The sequence below is a fragment of the Leopardus geoffroyi genome, chromosome D4 (assembly GCF_018350155.1).
Source record: "Leopardus geoffroyi isolate Oge1 chromosome D4, O.geoffroyi_Oge1_pat1.0, whole genome shotgun sequence".
NCBI classification, from domain to species: Eukaryota; Metazoa; Chordata; class Mammalia; order Carnivora; family Felidae; genus Leopardus; species Leopardus geoffroyi.
In genome coordinates this window covers 82,874,838-82,895,647 of record NC_059342.1, presented here as the reverse complement: position 1 = coordinate 82,895,647, position 20,810 = coordinate 82,874,838, and the positions used below count along the sequence as shown (strand labels likewise).

Here is a 20,810-nt window from a genome sequence, read left to right as displayed (position 1 = left end):
CGAGCGTCCGACTCTTGATCTCGGCGCAGGTCATGATCTCACAGTTGGTGGGCTCGAGCCCCACATGGGGCTCTGTGCTGACGGCACAGGGACTGCTTGGGATTTCTCTCACCCTCTGTCTCTGTTCCTCCTCAGCTTGCTCTCTCTCGCTGTCTCTCAAAAAATAAATATACAAACATGCTTTAAAAAATTAAATTCTTGGGGCGCCTGGGTGGCGCAGTCGGTTAAGCATCCGACTTCAGCCAGGTCACGATCTCGCGGCCCGTGAGTTCGAGCCCCGCGTCAGGCTCTGGGCTGATGGCTCAGAGCCTGGAGCCTGTTTCCGATTCTGTGTCTCCCTCTCTCTCTGCCCCTTCCCCGTTCATGCTCTGTCTCTCTCTGTCCCAGAAATAAATAAACGTTGAAAAAAAAAAAATTAAAAAAAAAAAATTAAATTCTTGCAGTCTTGGAGCTCTAATCTATTTTATTGGCATAACTTTGAAATTGCAAGGATGGAAACTCACTTCTGTTCCTCCCCCACCCCCCATGTATTGCTCACCTGCTGCAGTCAGGTGCTGTGTTAATTCTTTACACACGTTGTATCACTTAACCCTCACAGGTCGTCTGTGCGGTAGGTAGCATTCCCATCTTAAAGATACGAACACTGAGGCTCAGAGGTAAAGAGCTTGCTGGAGGTTACACAGTCACAGAGACAAGGCTTGAATCTGACCGTCTCATTCCGGAGCCCACGGTTTTAACCACCGTGTTAACTCCTATCTTACTTCCTGTGTCAACTATGAGTTAATTCTACACTAATTAATCATGATAATTTCACATAATTATTGTCATTGCCATCATTATTCTTATTCCCCTCTCACTTCCCTGAGCAAATTCCGTTTTGCTTACTTTGGGCTTACGTTGTGCATTTGGGCTTTACACTGACATCTGCTTCCAGGCGTGCCTCCCAGCAGAGTGGGTCCAGCCACAGTATCAGTTTATTCTCCGGGTCACGAGCATTTGCCCTGCGTCAGGCACCGCGCTGGGCACTGGAGAGGCAGAGACATATATGCCCCGGCTCTGCCCTGGCGATGGTCCTACTGGAAGGACAAGAATAAAAATGCACTGCATGCTGGCTCAGTGACTCCATGCATGCTGGCTCGCTGACCTCCACCCTAGATAGGGAGCCAGCCCAACGCTCAGCTGAAGAGGCTGAGTGGAGCTGGGCCCCTGCTCCTCAATGTCTAGGACCAGCTTTCCTCCACATCCTGCTTCTAGCTTCCTCAGCCAGGGAAGTATCACATTCTCCTGACCACTCTTTGAATCCCCTGGATTACACTGCCAGTGCAAACCCTTGCTTTTCATCTTACAGGCTTCTTCTGGGTCCTAACTTTTGTCCCTAGTTGTCCAATCCCTTCCTTGGACAGGCAGGATCATCCCCATCTGTGGGGGGTATTGGTGTGGTTTGAACTAGTGTCACTACTTCCTATGTTAGGGGAGGAAATCCATTGTTTTCAGACCACCAGTTTTAGAAAGTGAGGCTCAATAAAGTCTTGGTTGCAGGGGAAACACCAAAGGTAGAGTGTTTCTCAAATAGATTCCACTTTTATGTAGAGAAGTATACTAGAATCTCTAGGGGCATTGGATTTTTATGTTTATCCTAAGAGGTCATGAGTGGAAAAGCAAAGTTAAAAAAAAAAAAAAATTCCTGAGCTAGACAAAAGAAGGAACAGGGAGCCAAACTCAGCTGCAAATCTGAATGTAGCAGGGACAAATGACCTTGTCAGATGGCATTCATTCACCATTCGTGCATTATTAATTTTTTGCCGTCTTTTCTGATTTTATTCTCTGTTCTGGACATAGTACTAATGTTTTTATCAACTTCATTGGGTTACAGTTTATGTGCAGACCATCTATTTAAAGCATACAATTTAATGAATTTTGACAGTTTCATACATTTGTGAAATCACCACCACCACAGTAAAGATATAGAATATTCCCACCACCCTCAAAAGATTGTCGTTGTTGTTGTTGTTGTTGTTGTTGTTGTTGTTTTAAAGATTTTATTTTTAAGTAAACTCTATACCCAACATGGGGATTGAACTCACAACCCTGAGATCAAGAGTCGCGTGCTCTTCCGGCTGGGCCAGCCAGGTGCCCCAAGTGATTGTTCATTTTTGTTTAACAAAATAAAGCTCACTTATCTTGAGCTTCTCGTGTGCCAGGTGCCACTGTACCACTTTAAAAATGTTGGGGCGCCTGGGTGTCTCAGTCGGTTAAGCGTCTGACTTTGGCTCAGGTCACGATCTCACGGTCCGTGGGTTCGAGCCCCGCGTCGGGCTCTGTGCTGACAGCTCAGAGCCTGGAGCCTCTTTCAGATTCTGTGTCTCCCTCTGTCTCTGCCCCTTCCCCGTTCATGCTCTGTCTCTCTCTGTCTCAAAAATAAGTAAACGTTAAAAAAAAAAAAACACGTTAACCCGTTTAATCCTTACCACATTCTTATGAGGGAGGCACTGTTGTCACTTGCAGTATATAGAGGATGACACAGGGGGCACAGAGAAAGTGAAACGCCCACATTTGTACAGCTGGTGAGTGTTAAAGCTGGGTTAGAACTCACAGACTGGCTTCCAGATCCTGTGTTCACCTCTCGCCTCTGGTGCCTCCCGTTCGTCCATTCATTCATTCATTCATTCATTCATTCAGGAATTGCCTCCTGTGGGCCAAGTGCTGGAGTAGGAGCTGACAGTATAGAGTTCTCAGTCTTATTACCCTAAGAAGCTCGTGGACTAGGGGAGGAATTGAATACTTCTATAAATAACTCTAGGTTGGCATATTATTCTGGTTGTAGGAATGACCTCAGGGCAGCACAGGGAAAGGCAAACTTACTGCCAGCCGGGGCCCTCTGCAGTGAGGCTGGCCAGGCTTTGCTGAGTTCTCAGGAACCATCAAAGGAAAGGGAACAGACAGGCAGGAGAGCCACTGTTTGATGAATGCCTGTTCGGGTGTCCCTGGAATCCTGCCGACTCTTCCACGTACATTCGCTTATCCAGTCCTCCCAGCAGATCTGTGAGGGGGTACTGTCTTGATCCCCATTTCACAGATGAAAACCTGGAGGATTTTGGAGGTTGAGTGAATTGCCTTAAGGCAGCCCTGGAGGTAGGGGGCAATCCTTAAGTGAAGCTTGTGTGTTAGAACCCAACCCCTCTGCTGCCCCCACCACCTCCCGACTATGATGTTCCCCTCCCCTGTCCTGAAAGGCCGGGGTCAGGCTGAGTCTGTCTGTGACAAAGCATAAAGAGAAAGACATTTTTGATTAACAATATTTATGGGAGGATGCCATTTTTGTGTGTTTCTCTGTGCAAGAAATGCCATTTGGAAAGTCGGTGTGCATGTCAGTATTTTTTTTTTTTTCATTCTGAGAAAAAGCCTATAGAGTCTGGTGGGGGGAGGGTTTGCAGCTGGCAGGAGCTTTGGCATATGTTGTAACTAAAAAGAGAGGGAACGTGTTGGTGGGACAAGCTACCGGAGAGCTGTCTCGGTGTGCCGCGGTACTCGTAAGTGTTTTAATTGGGTAGGGTTTTTGGAGGACTATTTTGACATCTGCTCGTGTCTTTGCTGATTTTTCTTCACTTAGAGTAGGAAACACAAGCTGTGGATAAAATGACTTTAAAATAATTGGAAGTAAAGATATCTCCCTCAAAGTCGAATTTGAGAGGGACACTTTTTAAGAAGTGGAAAGGAAATTCCACTTCTAGGAACCTGTCCTAAAGCCCAAGGCATGTTATGCCTACAAATTTCATGACAATATCATATATAAAAATTATTTAAAAACCGGCGGTAACGGCCAACGGGAGGGGCTTGGTTGAGTTTGTTTCCACGAAGTGGAACATTTTGTAGCAATTAGCGGTGATCTTTACAAAGTTTTTAATGAAGTGGAGCATTCCTATATTGTAATGAGAGAGAATCGGGAAGAAATATTAAGAACTATTTTAACTATATTTTTAAAAGTAGGGATCGAGGTGAAAGGATATGGAAGGAGACATCAAAACACGATCTCCAAATGGAGGGATGAGCGTCACTATACTTTCCTTCTTTGAAATTTTTTGTCTGTATTTTTTTTTTTTTTTTTTTGAACAGGCCCATGTGATTTTTATGATACAAAAGGCAAGTGGTTTTTTTGTGTGTAAGAGCAAGCTCGGCCCTGAGAGGATCCATATAGCTTCATGCCCTACAGGTACTCGCTCTGAGGTCTGAGCAATTGGATTTGGGACGTCTTCAGAAATAGCGAGGCTTTCGAGTCAGAGCGGGTTCAAAAGTCAGCTCTGCCACTCACCAGCCGTGTGATTTGGGGCAGTTTATTTGACGTCTCCAAGCCTTATTTTCTCATCCCTACCACGGAGACGGTAGTATCTGCCTCCTGGCGTGGTCGGGATTCAGTGAGATTCAGTGAGCTGGCTCCCAGTAATGGTCTAGCTTCCTCCTCCTCCACCAGCTCTTCCCACCCCCACCCCAGTTTGAAGGGTTTTGTGGGGTTGGTTTTGTGTGTGTGTGTTGACGAGGGAGGGTTTGGCCTTTCTTCATTGCTCTTGTTTCCTTGAGCCTTTCAGGGATAAGGCACCATCCGGCTGAGCTGGCCTCCGATTCTTTCCTTGGGAACACTGAGCTTCAGGAAGGCCCTTGAGTCTACGCCAGCCTCTTTGGAAGAGGCCTTGTTGCCAGGAGGGCAGCTTTGTCCTGTAAGAGGAAACTGTGCCGACCCAGCTCCTTGCCTGGAGCCTGGTGCTTGGGCATTTTGGTTACTAAGGGGACCCTGGCCTGCTAAGTCAGAAAAAAGGGCCTGGTTTTTTCCTCTTCTTCAGCCTGCTGCCATTGTTGAAAAAGTAAACACTCCACACAGCTTAACCGGCAGGCCCTCCAGTCAGGAGTGGGAAGAAATCAAAAGCCTGTTCCAGCCCAGGCCGCGGAGAGCCCACAAGGGCTGGTCTGTGCTGCTGGGGCCCCTCTGGGAACACAGAAACAACGCCCAATTCTGGTCCAGAATCAACATCCCTCTTGCTGGGCCTTTCAGCCCCTGAGGCTTCTCTCCAGTGGCCAAGCCCCCTGCCCCCTTCTGTTTGGGACTATTTTAGAAGGTCAGCTGAGACAGAATAGGCAGTTCTGGGGTGCAGTGGCCCTCAGCGCAGTCCTCCAGGCCTGGAGTCCCCTGCTGAGTTTTGGGGTTCCTTGTGGCCTCTTCTCCAGTTCCATTTCTGGTGTTTCAGCTTTTGAGGTGAGAGCCCATTAGCCTCCAAGAAGGGGCCAGACGGTTTTTGCCCTTAGGCCATTGGCACTACGGCTTTCAGACTTAATGTAGCAGATGTGTGAATTATGAAAGTAATAATAACAACCACTATTTGTAAATCCTGTGTGCCTGGCACCGTGCACGTATTACCTCTACTCCCTCACAGCAGCCCGGGGGGCAGGGGTTAGAGGACGGTGGTCACAGGCATTGGACCAGTTTTACGGATGAGGTAGCCAAACTGTAGCCACATAATCCGGGGCGAGCCACTTCACCTCTCTGAGCCTCAGTTTCTCATTCCTGCAAATGGGAATGGTGATACTTTGCCTCCAGCTACGTTGTTGACAATGAAAGAATGTGTCTGAGCTCCACGGGTGATATGAGTGAAAGAGATTGTTGTTGAGGCTATTTCTGTAACTTCCTGCCAGCACACTGCTAGGTCTTAAACTTTTTGGACTGAAAAATGAGGTGGCAGTGGAGCCCCGGACAGTTCACCAGGAGTCTTAACGTTCTCATCTGAAAAATGGGGGTTGTGCTTTATGAAACCCTGGTGATTTGTATTATTATCATCAAGGCTGTTTGCTGCCAAGTTTTTACTCTATAAAAGTTTTACTCTGTAATTAATGTTTGGAGGGGAGAATAAACTTGTAAGTAGGCAGGGAATCTTGTCTCTCCTCTGCGGTTCTTAGCCCATAGTGAGCACTTAGGAAGTGTTGACGAATGGATTGAAAGGCTTGCGGGCTAGCCCCTGGTGGCGTGGAAAACTCAACAGCAAAAGGAGTTTGAGGCTCTTAGGTGTGTTAAGTGGAAGGGTTCCCGGACTCTGCCACCTGGGACCATTTTTCAACCCTAGGAGTCTTCTGACCAGCTCAGCTCCACCCTCCTGCTGGGAAGAATCTCAAAACGTTTACTTAGGTACCAGGTTATGTCCTAGAGACTGGGGTTTAGCAGCCATCGGGATGGTCCAGGCCCATCACTAGGCTGTGCAGTTCTCTTCGATGAATTAGGAAAAGGCGTCTATCTCCTCTCTTCCACGGCCACCACCCCTGACCCAGACGCCCGGCTTAGCCGATTTCAGCCCCAGGTGGCTGGTGGGACGTCCCTGGGCAGTACATACCTGCACGGTTATATTCAGTGCCTCAGAGAGTAGCTAATAAATTGATCGCTTATATATGTAAGGTGACTGTATGTCCCGTTGGATGTCTTCTGCCCTAGCATAATATGCCCTCTTTCACACCAACAAGCATTCCAGTTTTGACCACAAATGATAAGGTCTTCCTAATTAACTGGGGCCAAGTGAGATAAAGACAACAGTTGTGAAGTTCTAGACTCTAAAGGAATGAGCTTTGATATTGGACAGGAGAAGAGGGTTGAATGAGATTGGGAGCGGTGGGTAGGCGGGAGAAAAATGGAGGAGGATTCTAGCAGTGGGTGAATAGTGTGATTAAAAATTAAAAACTCAAGCTACACATAATCTTGTACTTCTGCAGACTATGGAGAGCTGCTCCCAGAGGGTGGGCCTTTCCTTTCTCCATATTTTACCTATCCCTTCTTCCCCGCACAAACATGCGCACCTAATAAGCACGTCTCCCTTATCTTTTCCATTACTGCGCCAGTAGAGTAATGGCTCATGGCCAGAGCCTCTGAGCCTTGACTGACTTGCTAGGTTTCTGTGGAAAATGGGACCCAACTGAAAGCGTGACCTCCCTACTCCATGTTTAAGGGAAATGTTGACATGGTAACACCAGTCCATCTACCATATTCCATCCCAAGAATGGTAAGATCCAAAAGAGAGATGGGCAAGTGGCTTTTGGTAAGTGAGTGGGGACACAGATTGAAGGGTGTCATTTGGGCTTAGCTGTACCTCAGAATTCCTGCAGCCAGAGTTTTAGACTATAGCTCCTAGTGTTAAAAAAAGAAAAGAAAAGATAAGAAAAAAAGTTGAGGTGTAAAGATCTCTCTTCCTAACCGTGTGACCTGAGCATATTAACTTAGTCATCTTCATTCTTGTGAAACCCTTTCCCCCGCTGGGACTTGGGGGGGGGACTGTAGAGCCCCCAGAGTTTTTGTGACAGTTAAAAGGCCTAAGAGATGTGACCCACCTAGCATTGGGCCTGCCACAAAATGAGGCTTTGGCAAATGTCACTGTTCTTCCTTATTCCGCTTCCCCGGAGAGGGCCAGTGGAAATATCCGTGTCCTCATGGTGCTTCAATTATTTTTTCTTTCGGAATTTTTTTATTTGCAGAAAGTCAGAAACATGGCCCTGGATGATGTCGTGATCCTCAACGTGGACACCAACACCCTGGAAACTCCCTTTGATGACCTCCAGAGCCTCCCAAATGATGTGGTGGGTAATGAGCTCTTGAGGTCTGACTCCTGTGAGTTCGGGCAGTGGACATGAACATGACTTTCAAGAACGGAAAGGAAGGGAGATGGTCGTGGTTTTCCTCTGGCCTAAGAACTACAGTTTGTTTCTCTGCTGCGTCTGCCACCTTTGTCTCAGTGAAGGAAAGTTGGAGGGTGGTTCATTTTGTGTAGTTGCTTTGCTCTCATAACGTGCATCTGGGGGGCTGTGTAGTGATCCCAGCGTCTAGTCAGCTCCTCTTTGTGTGGGAGCCTCAGGGACTTGCGTCCCCTCTCCAGCATATTGCCGCGTCCCGAGGACAGCACAGCTTCCCCTGAGCAACCCCGGAAGGCTTTCTGTGTGAGCGATATGGGACACTTCAGATCTGTATGTCTTTCCTGGACCATCATCAAGCAGCCATTTTCCTGTGTAGCAAGATATCTGCTGACAGTGCTCTGAATGTGGCTCTCTGTCCCATAAATCTTAAATACCTAATGTCTAGACAGATAGTGGGCTCTCTTTAGCAAAAGCAACCAGCTGCCACATTTGCCATGCCGACACCTGACCACCTACCTGTCTCAACGTTGCTACTCAGGCTGCCTCATGGGCAGCTGTGCAAAGCAGACCCAATCTCCCCCATCGTCCACAGGAATGAGGAGGACTGGGGCTCACTGGGAAATAGGGTTTTGATGTTTCTGGTGTGACCTCCATGGCTCTGTCTGCTGGAGGATCTATAAAGTTATTCTACTTCCAGGCTGAAGGGGTTAGATGTTCCCGGCCCCATATGCTGGCGTGGGATCGGGTCTGTGCTGCTGGGTTTGTATCATGGGAAGTGGAGCTCCATTCCTGCCGGAGGTCCCCGTGGCACTTTGGGGTTAGCTGTCTGGAAGAGATGCTGCTGTTTGTTGATGAACAACTTGCAACGTGGTTTCAAACTCCTCTACTGTTAACTCAGTGTAAGATTTGGGGAAGTCATTTGTGCTACATGAAGATATTCTGGGGCACCTGGGTGGCTCAGTCAGTTGAGCGTCTGACTCTTGATTTTGGCTCAGGTCATGATTCCGGGGTCACAGGATTGAGCCCTGTGTTCAGCTCTGCACTGTGCGTGGAGCCTGCTTAAGAGTCTGTCTTCCCCACCTCCCGCCCCCACTCTGCTCCACTCCCCTGCTCTTGTGCGTGCGTGCTCTCTCTCTCTCTCTCTCAAAATTTTAAAAAACCACAAAATTTAAAGATGTTCCATTTGTAGTCTAATTAAACAATGGCTACCATTCATTGACTTCCTATGTGCTAAACTCTATGCTAAGAGCTCGTACTGACCCCTCATTTCCTCTTCACACTGCCCTGAGGAAGGCATTTTCCTTATTCCTGCTTCATGCCCAGAGCTAGAAAGAGGAGGAACCAGGAAGTGAACCCAACTCTGTCTCTCCTGAGAGCTGCCAAGCCTCACATCCTCTCTAGGGGCCGTCTGCATTCAGGGATCACATGCAGTTAGCATCATAACCCAGTGGAGTAGGTGTTCTCTCCTTTACATAGGGCAGATGAGCCTCAGAGAGCACATGCCCTGCTATAGGTCATATGACTGGCTGGGGCAGTGCTGAGATTGGACGGCACCAAAGCCCACACTGCCTCCTCTCCTTGTACCCTGCCCCCCGCCCCCTTCTGAGGCAAACAGATGGCAGAAGCAGGAAAAAGGAAAGGACCAGACACCATGAGGCTACCTATTCGTGTCAGGACAAGGTATGGGCTTGGGATCTCAGGGCCTCCTGACCATAGTTTGAATCATTGGTCCAAAGAATATGTGGCTTCCACCCTGGTTCCTTCCTAGGGAAAAGCTTTCCCCTTAATCCATGGGTGCCATATGTGTGGACCTGTCAGTTCCTGAGTGAATTTTGTAAGTGAGCCTGAGGTATCAGATGCTAGGAATGGCCAGGGGCCTGGGGCAGCCCAGAATGACTGGCTGATAGCTAGGAAACAGTGGGGTAGACTGGTCCCATCTGCCGTGTGCTGGCCCAGTGCTGGGCATCAAACAGCAAAGATGAAATAGATCTAGTCCTTTCCTTCAAAGAGGAAAGTAGGGGAAACAGATATGTTAAAAAAATATATATATATATATATATAAATATAAATATATAAATATAAATATATAAATATATATGTATATGTGTGTGTATATATATATATATATATATATATATATACACACACACACATATATATATATATCACGATGTAGCATAATAGGGGTCACAAGGGAAATAGGAATCAGGCACAGAAGGGCCCAGGGATGACAAAATTTGGGAGACGGAAATAGAGGCTTCCTAAAGATGGCACATTCCAAGATGCTTTTTAAATGATCATCGCAGTGGTCTCAGGGAACCAAAGGAATGTAGGCAAGTTATTTTTTTCTCTCTGAGCTCAGGCTCCCGTGTTGGAAGGAGGAGTGTGAACCCTGTAGTTAGGATTGCTGTAGCAAATAAACAAGATGGTTATGTTCCTCAAATGCTTAGAACAGTGCTCACGTATTGTTAGTGTTCAATAAATGGTACCTGCATTTGTTTTTCATAAAATTGTTGTTAATCATTGCAGCCAGAGTTGGAGGACAGTTATGTTCCCTGAAAGTCCTCTGCCTACACAAAAACGAGGTCTGTGGCAGGGTTGAGAACGTGCTACAACAGTGTTCAGCATGGGGCTCCAGAGCCATGAAAGACTCCAAATAATGGATAGGGAATGTGGTCCGTAAGGCATTTGTGTTTCCGGGAAATGCATAGGTTTGATCCCATAAGGCTGTGTGAACTGTCACATCCTTGAGAGAAGAAACCACATGCTGTGCATCTTCGTGTCCCTTGCCTTCAGCACAGAGCCGGGACTTGCAGGGCACCGCCATGTCCACAGCTGACCTCACAATTTCCCCTTTGGTTGGAGGTGCTTGTTTGTGGCATCTGACAGATTCTGCTTCTTCAGCCGTTTGTCAAATTCTCTTCTCCCGTTCTCCCTCCACCACCTAATCCAGGCTCTTCGTTTTCTCCCCACACCATTAACCACCAGCCCGTGAACTTGCTCCTCTGACTCCAGCCTGTCCTCCTCTTGCACCAGAGCAGCCTTTCCAAAAATAAATTTAACTGTATTTCCCTCTTAAAACTACTCCATTAATGAACATAATTAAAAAACAGAAACAAACAAGCAAAAAAACAAAACGAAACAAAAACCCATTACCTCCCGGTGCCTATAGCTTAGAGGCGAATTCCTTTTGTTGGCTTTGAAATCAGACAGACGCGTGTTTCATTCCTGGCTTCTCCACGTACTAACCGTGTGATCTTGATCAAAATTACTTAGGCTCTCTGAGCCTTAGTTTCCTCATAGGTTGTTGTGCGAATTGAAGGTAATGTATGTAATATATGTAAAACATACATCCTACGAGTGTGATAGATGGTAGTTAGTGATGATGATTATGGATGATGATTTATGGATATTTACGATGAGCATGGCATTCAGGGTCCTCTTTCATATTCTGACTCTCCTGGGTGTTTTTCTGATAGCTTTAGCTCTCTCCCCTCCCAGCTCCAAACTCCATACGTAATTGGAACTGTTACTAGTTCTGCAAACCTTGCATGTTATTTTATAACTTCAAACTTTGCATATAGTCCCCCACCCCCCGCCCCAAATGTCCTGCCCCACCCGCCAATCTCCTACTCAATCTTCAAGACTTACTCTAAATGTAAAACTATAAAAATCTTCCCTGGAGCACTTGGCTGGCTCAGTTGGTAGAGCATGTGACTCTTAATCTCAGGGTCGTGAGTTCAAGCCCCACATGGGATGTGGAGCCTATTTAAATAAGTAAGTAAGTAAGTAAGTAAGTAAGTAAGTAAGTAAATAAATAAATAAATAAATAAATAAATAAATAAATAAATAAAACCTTTCGTCACCTCTACGGGTCATTTCACTATATCTTTCTCTTTGTGCTCACAGCCCCTTGCATAATTGTGTAATTATACTTGTGTAATTCTACTTCTCACCCAACAGTATAATTGAGTATGTACTTCTGGCTTTTCCTGTGAATTGTGACTTCTTTAAAGGCAGGAGTCAGGTTTTAAGCATCTTTGTTTCCCAGAGATGCAGCAGCCACCGAATAGATAGATAGAAGGGCAGAAGGGACACATGGATTGGGTTATTTTGGTAGATGACATCTTGCAAAATGTGGCACCCGTGCTGGAAATTTTACTAAAGGAGGCCTCCGTCCCGCTTCTAGCCATGATGGAATAATTGGAACTGGCTTTATCCTCCCACCATTAACAGCTACAAGTCTGGACAATTTTAAAAAACAGTGGTTTTCACATATTAGACAACAGGCCGTGCAGGACTTCGATTCCTGAGAGGAAGGAAGCAAGTGAGGTGAGGCCTGCCATTCTCCTGGCTTTTTGCCTTGAGGCATTTCTGGACCACGGTGCCAGGAGGGGTCCCCAGCAAAGCACACCAGTTTTGCTGAGTCGAGGGGTCAGAAAGCTGAACTTAAGGGCGAGATGGTTTAAATTTGTGGGTCAGAGTACCGGACTGGAAGAAGGCACTCATCACAAGAGCTCCAGAAATCTGACTCAAGTCCTCTTGACTAATGTGCTAAAGACTGACCTGCCCCTGTGTAGGGTGGTGCTCACACAGACTCTCGCTTACACAAGCTCTGACCAGCCAGAGTAAGATCTTGCTGTTCAAGGAGGACAGTCGTTAGAGACTGCCGGAGACCATGCCTTGGTAGGACTCTAAGTTCGCTCTAGAGTAAGGATTCTTTTAGCCTGGCCCTAACTGAGGTTAAAAGCAAGCCTTGAGAAGCATAATCTCTCTTGTTTAATCTGAGTACCAGTTACGTGGGCAGGAATTCATTCATCAAGCTGAACACCCATGTTATGTGTGTGTTGTATATTTAAACTTCAGTAAAAGTTTTAAAACTATTTCTTTAAAAAGAAAAGGCCTTGAAAGGTTCAACCTCATATGCAAGGAATTTAACTTCCCATCAAAATAAACTACAACTCTCTTTAAAAGAAGACAGTAGGGGTACCTGGCTGATTCAGTCACTGGAGCATCCACTCTTGATCTCAGGTTTGTGAGTTCAGACTCTATGTTGGGTGTAGAGATTACTTTAAAGAAAAAAAAAAGCCAATAAAATCCATACACAACAGTGTAACATTCACAGTATCTGGCAACCTATTTTAAATATATGAGAAGTGTTGAGATCAGAAGAAATGTAGCCCATAACAAAGAGAAAAATCAGTAAAGAAACAAGCTCAGAAATGGTGGAATTAGACAAAGGTCTTGAGATGTAAAGGATTATAAATCAATATGCTCGTGAATTTAAAGGAAGACCTGAACTATTTGAGAAGAGAAATAGAAAATATAAAAAGAATGAAAAGGAACTTGTTGAGGTGAAAAACAGAATACCTGGAATGAAAATTTCATTGATAGGATTAAGAGGATATTAGACACCACAGCATAAAAGATCAATGAACTTAAAAACATAGGAATAAAAACTACCCACTGTGAGGCAGAGAAAGGGAAAACACTGGAAAAGATTAATAGACCCTCTAGGACCCATAGCACAATATCAAGAGGATTAAAATGCTTATCATCCTAGAAGGAGAGGAAGGTGGGGAAAGACAGAAGAAAAAATATTTAAAGAAATTATAGCATTTTTCTTTACTTTTGATGAACATTGTAAATTCAGAATTCCAAGAAGCTCAAGGAACCTCAAGCATAGTAGATCCACACAAAACCAGAGCCCAGAATGATAATTACTCAGAACCAGTGATAAAAACAAAGGCTTAACATTAGCTGGAGAAAAAAGACACATTACGTAAAAGGAAGAAGTAATGACTGAAGACTTCTTATAAGAAACTACATAAGCCAGAAGGTAATGGAATGACATTTTTAAAGTAATGAAGGGAAATTTTTATCAACCTAAAAATCTATATCCTTCAACAGGATGAAAATATCCTGCAAAATTGAAGACAAAATTTAAGACCTTTTCAGATGAAAAAAGTGAGAGAAAAATCACTGTCAGCAAACACTACGAGAAATATTAAAGGAAGTTCTTCAGATAAAAGAAAAGTGAAACCATTGAGAAACTTCAACAATAAAGGAGGGAAGAGTGCCAGAAATAGTTAATATGTGGGTAAATATAAGAGACTTCTTTCGTCATTTTTTGTATCCAAAAAAAATTTTTTTTGACGTTTATTCATTTTTGAGAGACAGAGTGCAAGCAGGGGCGGTGAAAAGAGAGAGGGAGACACAGAATCCGAAGCAGGCTCCAGGCTCTGAGGTGTCAGCACAGAGCCCGACGCGGGGGCTCGAACCCACAGACCGCAAGATCACGACCTGAGCCGAAGTCGGACGCTTAACCAACTGAGCCACCTAAGTGCCCCTAGACTTCTTCTTCATTTTTAATTTCTATAAATGATAACTTGAGTATTTAAATTAAAAAAAACTAACGTATTGTGTGTTGTAACATGGGTAGAAGTGAAATGAAATGTATGGCAGCGGTAACAACAGAGGACAGTGTGTAGATGGAGAAAGGAAGCATACAGTTTTCAGATTCTTAAATTCTATGTAAAATGGTATAACATTGTTTGAAGGTAGACTCTTCAGTTAAAGATGTATACCGTAAACCTTAGAGGAGCCGCTAAGGGGGAAAACAAGATGTACAGCCAATAAGCCAATATTGAAGATCCAAACCATTTAGAGGGAGGGGGAAGGATGACGGAACCAAACACAGAGGGAACAAGTAGAAAAGTTAGCAAGATGAGAGATTGACCCACTATATTGATTATTGCATTAAATGTACATGGTCTAAATATTCCAATTAAAGGAGAGTAATTATATAAATAATCAGGACCCAGTGGGATGCTGTCCACAAGAATTTCATCTCAAAGAGTCAGCCAGATGAAAAGTAAAAGCATGGGAAAGGTACACCATGCAAATACCAGCCAATAGAGAGTTGGTGGGAGATGACAGGCAAATGTTGCTCATAGAAGAGTTCCAAATATCTGTAGATATTGTCCTCTCAGGAGAAGGAGCTTAATCGTCCCCACCCCACCCCACCCCACCCCCTGCAACACACATACACTTGAGTGGGGGCTGGACTTACTTCCAAGAAACAGAGTCTGTAAAGGGAGAAAGTGTAACTTGAATGGACAGATGTCAAGCACTTCTTCAAGTGATCAAGTTTAATGTCACCAGTGATGTTGTGTGAAGATTATATAACCTTGATATGATGAGAAGGATACATGACCTCTCAGGCATTCTTTCCAAAAACCCAAATAATGACAAAAAACTTCAGTTAACCGAAAATTGAGGGACATCTTATAACATACCTGACTAGTACTTTTCAAAACTGTCAAGGCCAGGGGCACCTTGGGTGGCTCAGTTGGTTGAGTGTCTGACTCTTAGTTTCGGCTCAGGTTGTGATCCCAGGGTCGTAGGTTTGAGTGTGGAGCCCGCCTAAGTTTCACTCTTTCTTTCCCTCTCCCCCATTCATGTGTGTCTCTCTCTTTCCCTAAAATAAAATTCGAAAAGCTGTCAAGGTCATAAAAAACATAGGAAAGCCTGAGGAACTGTCACAGACCAGAGAGGACTGAAGAGAAATGACAAACTAAATACAAGGTGGAATTCTGGATTGGATACTGGGATAGAAAAAGAACACTACTGGAAAAATTGGTGAAATCACAATGAGGTTTAGAGCTTAGTTAATAATGTGCCGGTGTTGGTGTTAGTTTTGACAAATGTGCTCTCGTAATATAAGATCTATTAGGGAAACAAACCGTGGAGTGTATAGGTACTCCCTGTAGTATCTTTGCAACTTTTCTGGAAGTATAAAAATACTGCAAAATAAAAAGGATATTTAAAAAAAATTTTTTTAACGTTTATTCATTTTGTGAGAGAGAGCGAGTGAGCGAGCATGAGTGGGAGAGGGTCAGAGAGAGAGGGAGACACAGAATTCTTAGCAGGCTCCAGGCTCTGAGCTGTCAGCACAGAGCCTGACGCAGGGCTCGACCCCACGGACCGTGAGATCATGACCTGAACCTAAGTTGGATGCTTAACTGACTGAGCCACCCAGGTGCCCCAAAAGGATATTTTTTAAAAAGGAAATAAGAGGGGCGCCTGGGTGGCGCAGTCGGTTAAGCGTCCGACTTCAGCCAGGTCACGATCTCGCGGTCCGTGAGTTCGAGCCCCGCGTCAGGCTCTGGGCTGATGGCTCAGAGCCTGGAGCCTGTTTCCGATTCTGTGTCTCCCTCTCTCTCTGCCCCTCCCCCATTCATGCTCTGTCTCTCTCTGTCCCAAAAATAAATAAACGTTAAAAAAAAAAAAAAAAAAAAAAGGAAATAAGAGAGTTTTATAAAGAACTCTGTGCCTATGATTTTGATAAATTAGATAATCAAATTCTTTGAATACACAAATTACCGAAAGTTAATAAGAAATAGAAAACAGAAAAAGTAGCACTATTTCTATTAAATAAATTTGAATTTGTAATTAAAACTTTCCCACAGAGAAAATTCCAGTGCCAGATAGTTTGGTTAATTCTATCATGCATTTAAGGAGGAACAAATAGCAACCTTACACTAACATTTTTGAGAAAATAAAGGGGAAAGGAACAGCTCCCGCCTTATTTTCGGAGGTTAGCATTACTCTGACATGAAAAGCACATGAAGAATCTACAAGAAAAGAAAAGTGCTGGCCAATATGCCTCATAAATACAGATGTAAAAATCTTTAACAAAACTTTGACGAATTGAATGCAATCTATAAAAAGGCTAATACCTCATAGAACCACATATTTTAGGAAAAATTCAACCCCTCTCATGTTAAGAGCTCTTTACAAACGAGGTTTCCTCATTGTGATCAAGAGCATCTTGGAAAAACCTACAGCTAACATCTTACTTACTGATGAAAGAATGAATGCTTTTTCCTCTCAGAATGACAACCAAAAGAATGTCTGCTCTTCCCATTTCTATTCAGCAATGTACTAGTGGTTCTAACCAGCTTGCTAAGACAAGGAAGAAAAAAAGGATGAAGTAAAATCGTCTTTTCTTCAGATATGATCATGTGTATGGAAGATCCTAAGGAGTCTTGTAAATTAATTTAGCAAGCACGTAGGATAAGGTCAGTATACAAGAGCTAAATATATTTCTATATAGTGGTGATAAGCAGTTGAAAAGTGAAAAATTTTAAGTGCCATTTAAAATGGCACACAAAATATTTAGGAATAAATTTAACAAAACATGTGAGATTTGTATACTAAAAGCTATAAAATATTTCTGAGAAAAAAACCTAAAAGACCTAAACAAATGGAGAGATATTCCATATTTTCGATTGGAAGACTCCACATTTTAAAGATGTTAATTTTCCCTGAATTGATCTATAGATTCAATATATTCCCAACCCAAATTCCAGATGGCTTAAAAAAAAAAAAAACTTGACAAGCTAATTCTAAAATGTATATGAATATGCGAAAGATCTAGAATAGCCAAAACAATGTTGAAAAAGAACAAAGTTGTAGGACTTACATTGCCTACTTTCGAGACTTACTATAAAATTACAATAAGTGTACATATATAGTTCGATAGAACAGAATAAATATTTCAGAATTAGACCCAACCGATCTCCAACAAATATGCCAAAGTAATTTAATAGAGAGATGATAGGTTTTTTCAACAAATGTTACCAGAGCAACTGGATATCCACACAGAAACAAAATGAATCTACTTTTACCTCACGTAAATTCTAGTTCAAAATGGATTCTGGATGTAAATATAGAAGCAAAAACTATAAAATGAGCAGAAGAAAATAGAGGAGAAAATCTTCATGAGCTTGGGGTAGGCAAAGATTTTGTAGACATAGAAGGCACGCATCATAAAAGCAAAAGCAATCAATCAAACCTAATAAAAGTAAAAACTTACCCTCTTCAAAAGACACCATTGAAAAAATGAAGAGGCAAACCATAGCCTGAGAGAAAATATTCTCCCTACCTATATATGAAAATGGGTTTTTATCCAGGTTATATGAAGAAGTCTTAAACCCTGTAATAAGGAGACAGCCCAGTTAAACTTGAAGAGACACTTAACAGTAAAAGATCTTCAAATGGCCAATGAATACGCAAAAACATGCTCCTTGAAGGAGCAGGTTAATATTACAATGAGTGTACCACTGGTATAACCCAAATAAAATGACTACAGTTCTTATAAATGTGTATGTTAAACGTATGTTTACTATTTGGCCAACTATTTCATTCCTAAGTATTCACCCAAGAAAATTAAAACTTATGTGCACACAAATATCTGTGTGTACATGTTTTCAGCGGTTTTGTTCATAATCGCCAAAAACTGAAACAACCCAGGTGTCCTTCACCTGGTGATTGTATAAACAGTGATATACTTATAAAATGGAATACTACTCAGCAACAAAAAGAAACAACTGATCTGCCCGACAACATAGATGAATCTGAAATACCTAACACTGAGTAAAAGAAGCCAGATGTAAGAGAATATACTATATGATTTTATTTATATAGAATTCTAGAAGAGCAAAAGCTAGTCTTTGGTGGATGAAAGCAGATCAGTGGTTGCCTTGGGCTGGGTTGGAGAAGGCAAGGAGTGACTGACAAGGGTACCAGGGCACATTTTGTGGTGAAGAAAGCATTCTGTGTCTTGGTTTGGTGGTGGTTCCACGGGTCCATACATTTGTCAGAACTCCTCCAGCTGCACTTTCTATGCATTCTATCATACATCAGTTATGACTTATGTTCATTTTTAAAAACGAGAGGACTTGGAAATAAATTTAAAAAGGAGGCTCCAATATCGAGTTGCTTTCAGAACATCACTCTTGATTTTCATGTGATCTATGAACATGGGGAAAGGGGTAACTTGGGAGGTAGGGTGGTTCTGGCTTTCTAGTAGGTACCTAGATAGTTTGGTCTCAACTTCTGTAATCTTACGTCAGTTATCTTTTTCTACCTTAAAAAAAAAAAAAAGAAAAGAAAACAGATTGACCAGGTTAATGCTATTGTATTTTGCTGGGTTCCATGAGACTTGCAGATTTGCCGTTCTCACTGACAATATTGTATTGTTCCCCAGCTGTGGATTTTAGAGGAGGAATGTTGCGAAGATAGTACGTCTCTTACTGATTTCCACGCCTGTTTATAGACTTCATGTTTATCTCAAGCCCATGTGGATGCTGAGAACAGAAACATAATGTCCCCTCCCTCCGCAGCCATTTAACGAAACACTCTTCATCTGTTTCTCTCCTAAATTTTAAATAACATCTCTTGTTCCTTCAAGAGCATTAAGTAAGTATAGGCTGCTTGGCCAGTACATAGTTTGGAGAGCTTTTAAAAAGCTTGAAAAAAGGGAACTCAAGTTCTTCCAGGCTTCCAGTGATGTGGACGTACCACATTTTATTAGTGGGGAACAAGATTTCCCATGGCTCAGTTAGGGCCCCTTTTTTAATATTCTTTGGCCTGAAATTTGTACGCTTTTGTGTAAGCACATGTATGTGGAGGCCTTTACTGTCTGCTTACTCTTTTCCTTTTTTCACTCCATGCTTTTTGTAGCCTGAGTGATGCTCTTTTATAACAGGCTTTGTTATATCATGATATATTTAAATAGGACGTTAAGATGTGTATTCTTTTTTTGACTCAATAATTCGACTTCTAAGATTTTTTTTCTGGTAAATACTTCTAAACGGAGAAAGCCGCCTAACCAAATAGCATTGTTGATGTTTTGTTAACCAAAGTTGGAAGCAACCTTAATATCAAAATTAGGAGGAGTAATTAAGGTAATGTATCCGTTTGCCATTCAGTGGAGTGCACCCTACAAGTCATTAAAAATGATGGTTATGAAGACTGTGGGCAACACAGGGAATGCTAAAGATGCAACTTAGTGAAAAACAGAATAAATGACACATCTATGAGACAATGAAGAAAAATAGCCATATACACAGAAGTAAAAGATTTTTAAAAGATCTCCCAAATTGCCAGCAGTAGGGTGTTAAGATAGTAAAGCCGTGGGGCACCTGGGTGGCTCAGTCGGTTAAGCGTCCGACTTCGGCTCAGGTCATGATCTCACAGTTTGTGAGTTCGAGCCCCGCATTGGGCTCTTGCTGACAGCTTGGAGCCTGGAGCCTGCTTCGGATTCCTTGTCTCCCTCGCTCTCTGCTCCTCCCCTGCTCATGCTCTGTTTCTCTCCCCTTCAAAAATAAATAAACATTAAAAAAAAAAAAAAAGATAGTAAAGCTATGAGTTAACATTTTTCTCCTCTATTTTTCTACATTTTCTATAATATTATCACCAGGTTTATGATAGAAAAATCATCTTTCTTCCCCTCATCTGAAACACTTGAATGTTTGGGCTTTGGGCTTCCTGGTTTGTATGTCTTCAGGTGTCTACCTATCACCATTCATCCCTCATGCTTTTAAGTCCTTGTCTGTAGGACTCTGTTCTGTGTTGGCCACTCTCCTTGACGGTGTCCACTCCATGACTTGTAAATTTCATGCAGCGAGGGCAGGAGCATCCTGACCCAGTGGGCCTTGCCCTGAGTGTGTGCGTACGATTTGTCAACAATCAAGTATTTTATGGGGGTTTATGGGACTTCATTAAAGATGCTGGAGCAGGAGCACTGTGGGACATCAGAAGAGACCTCAGCAATAAACCGCAACTCCAAGCTTTGGAATGCAGTAAATGTTTAAAAGACTTCCTTCCTTTCATTACTGAATTTTACTTTACTTTTATACCAGTAAAGAGTTGTGTTTTATTGGTTGAAATTTCTTGATTCCGTTTCCCCAGGTCTGTTTAAAAGCTACATTTTATCTTTGAGGATGTTTGGCTCGTGGTAGAGGAAGGGCTGCCAGCGGATTCAATTAACTGGCAGAGCTCACAGATATTGTACACGGGTTTCTTTTTTTCTCCTTTTTCACAACTGCTACATAAACACAGCTGGGTTTAATATTTGTCGTAACAAAGATTTAACTTGAATCCTTGTACTCCGGGTAATTAACGCTTGGAATCTCGGCTACTTTTTCGTTCGTCCGTTTGTAATCCTCTGCATTTCTTTACTCTGGCTATCCAGATAATGAAGTGCGCTCCTCTAGGTCTTTGCCCTGCCTTAAAACTGCTTAATATTTGGCCGTTCCCACTAGAGAGCAGATGCTTTTCTTTGCAAGAATTGAATTTCTGTCAGC

At 43.1% G+C, this 20,810-nt stretch overlaps 1 protein-coding gene across 15 annotated transcripts in view; it reads left to right on the top strand.

The window, feature by feature from the left end:
* Positions 1 to 20,810, top strand: part of DENND1A (DENN domain containing 1A) — a 512,085-nt gene that overhangs the window by 325,430 nt on the left and 165,845 nt on the right. For 14 of the 15 annotated variants that reach the window (XM_045470412.1, XM_045470408.1, XM_045470411.1 and 11 more), the window contains one exon: positions 7,501 to 7,602. The exons of the other annotated variant lie outside the window; for it this stretch is intronic. In XM_045470412.1, the coding sequence (XP_045326368.1) occupies positions 7,501 to 7,602 (102 nt within the window). The remainder of the gene's footprint in view (positions 1 to 7,500; positions 7,603 to 20,810) is intronic. 15 annotated transcript variants of the gene reach the window in all.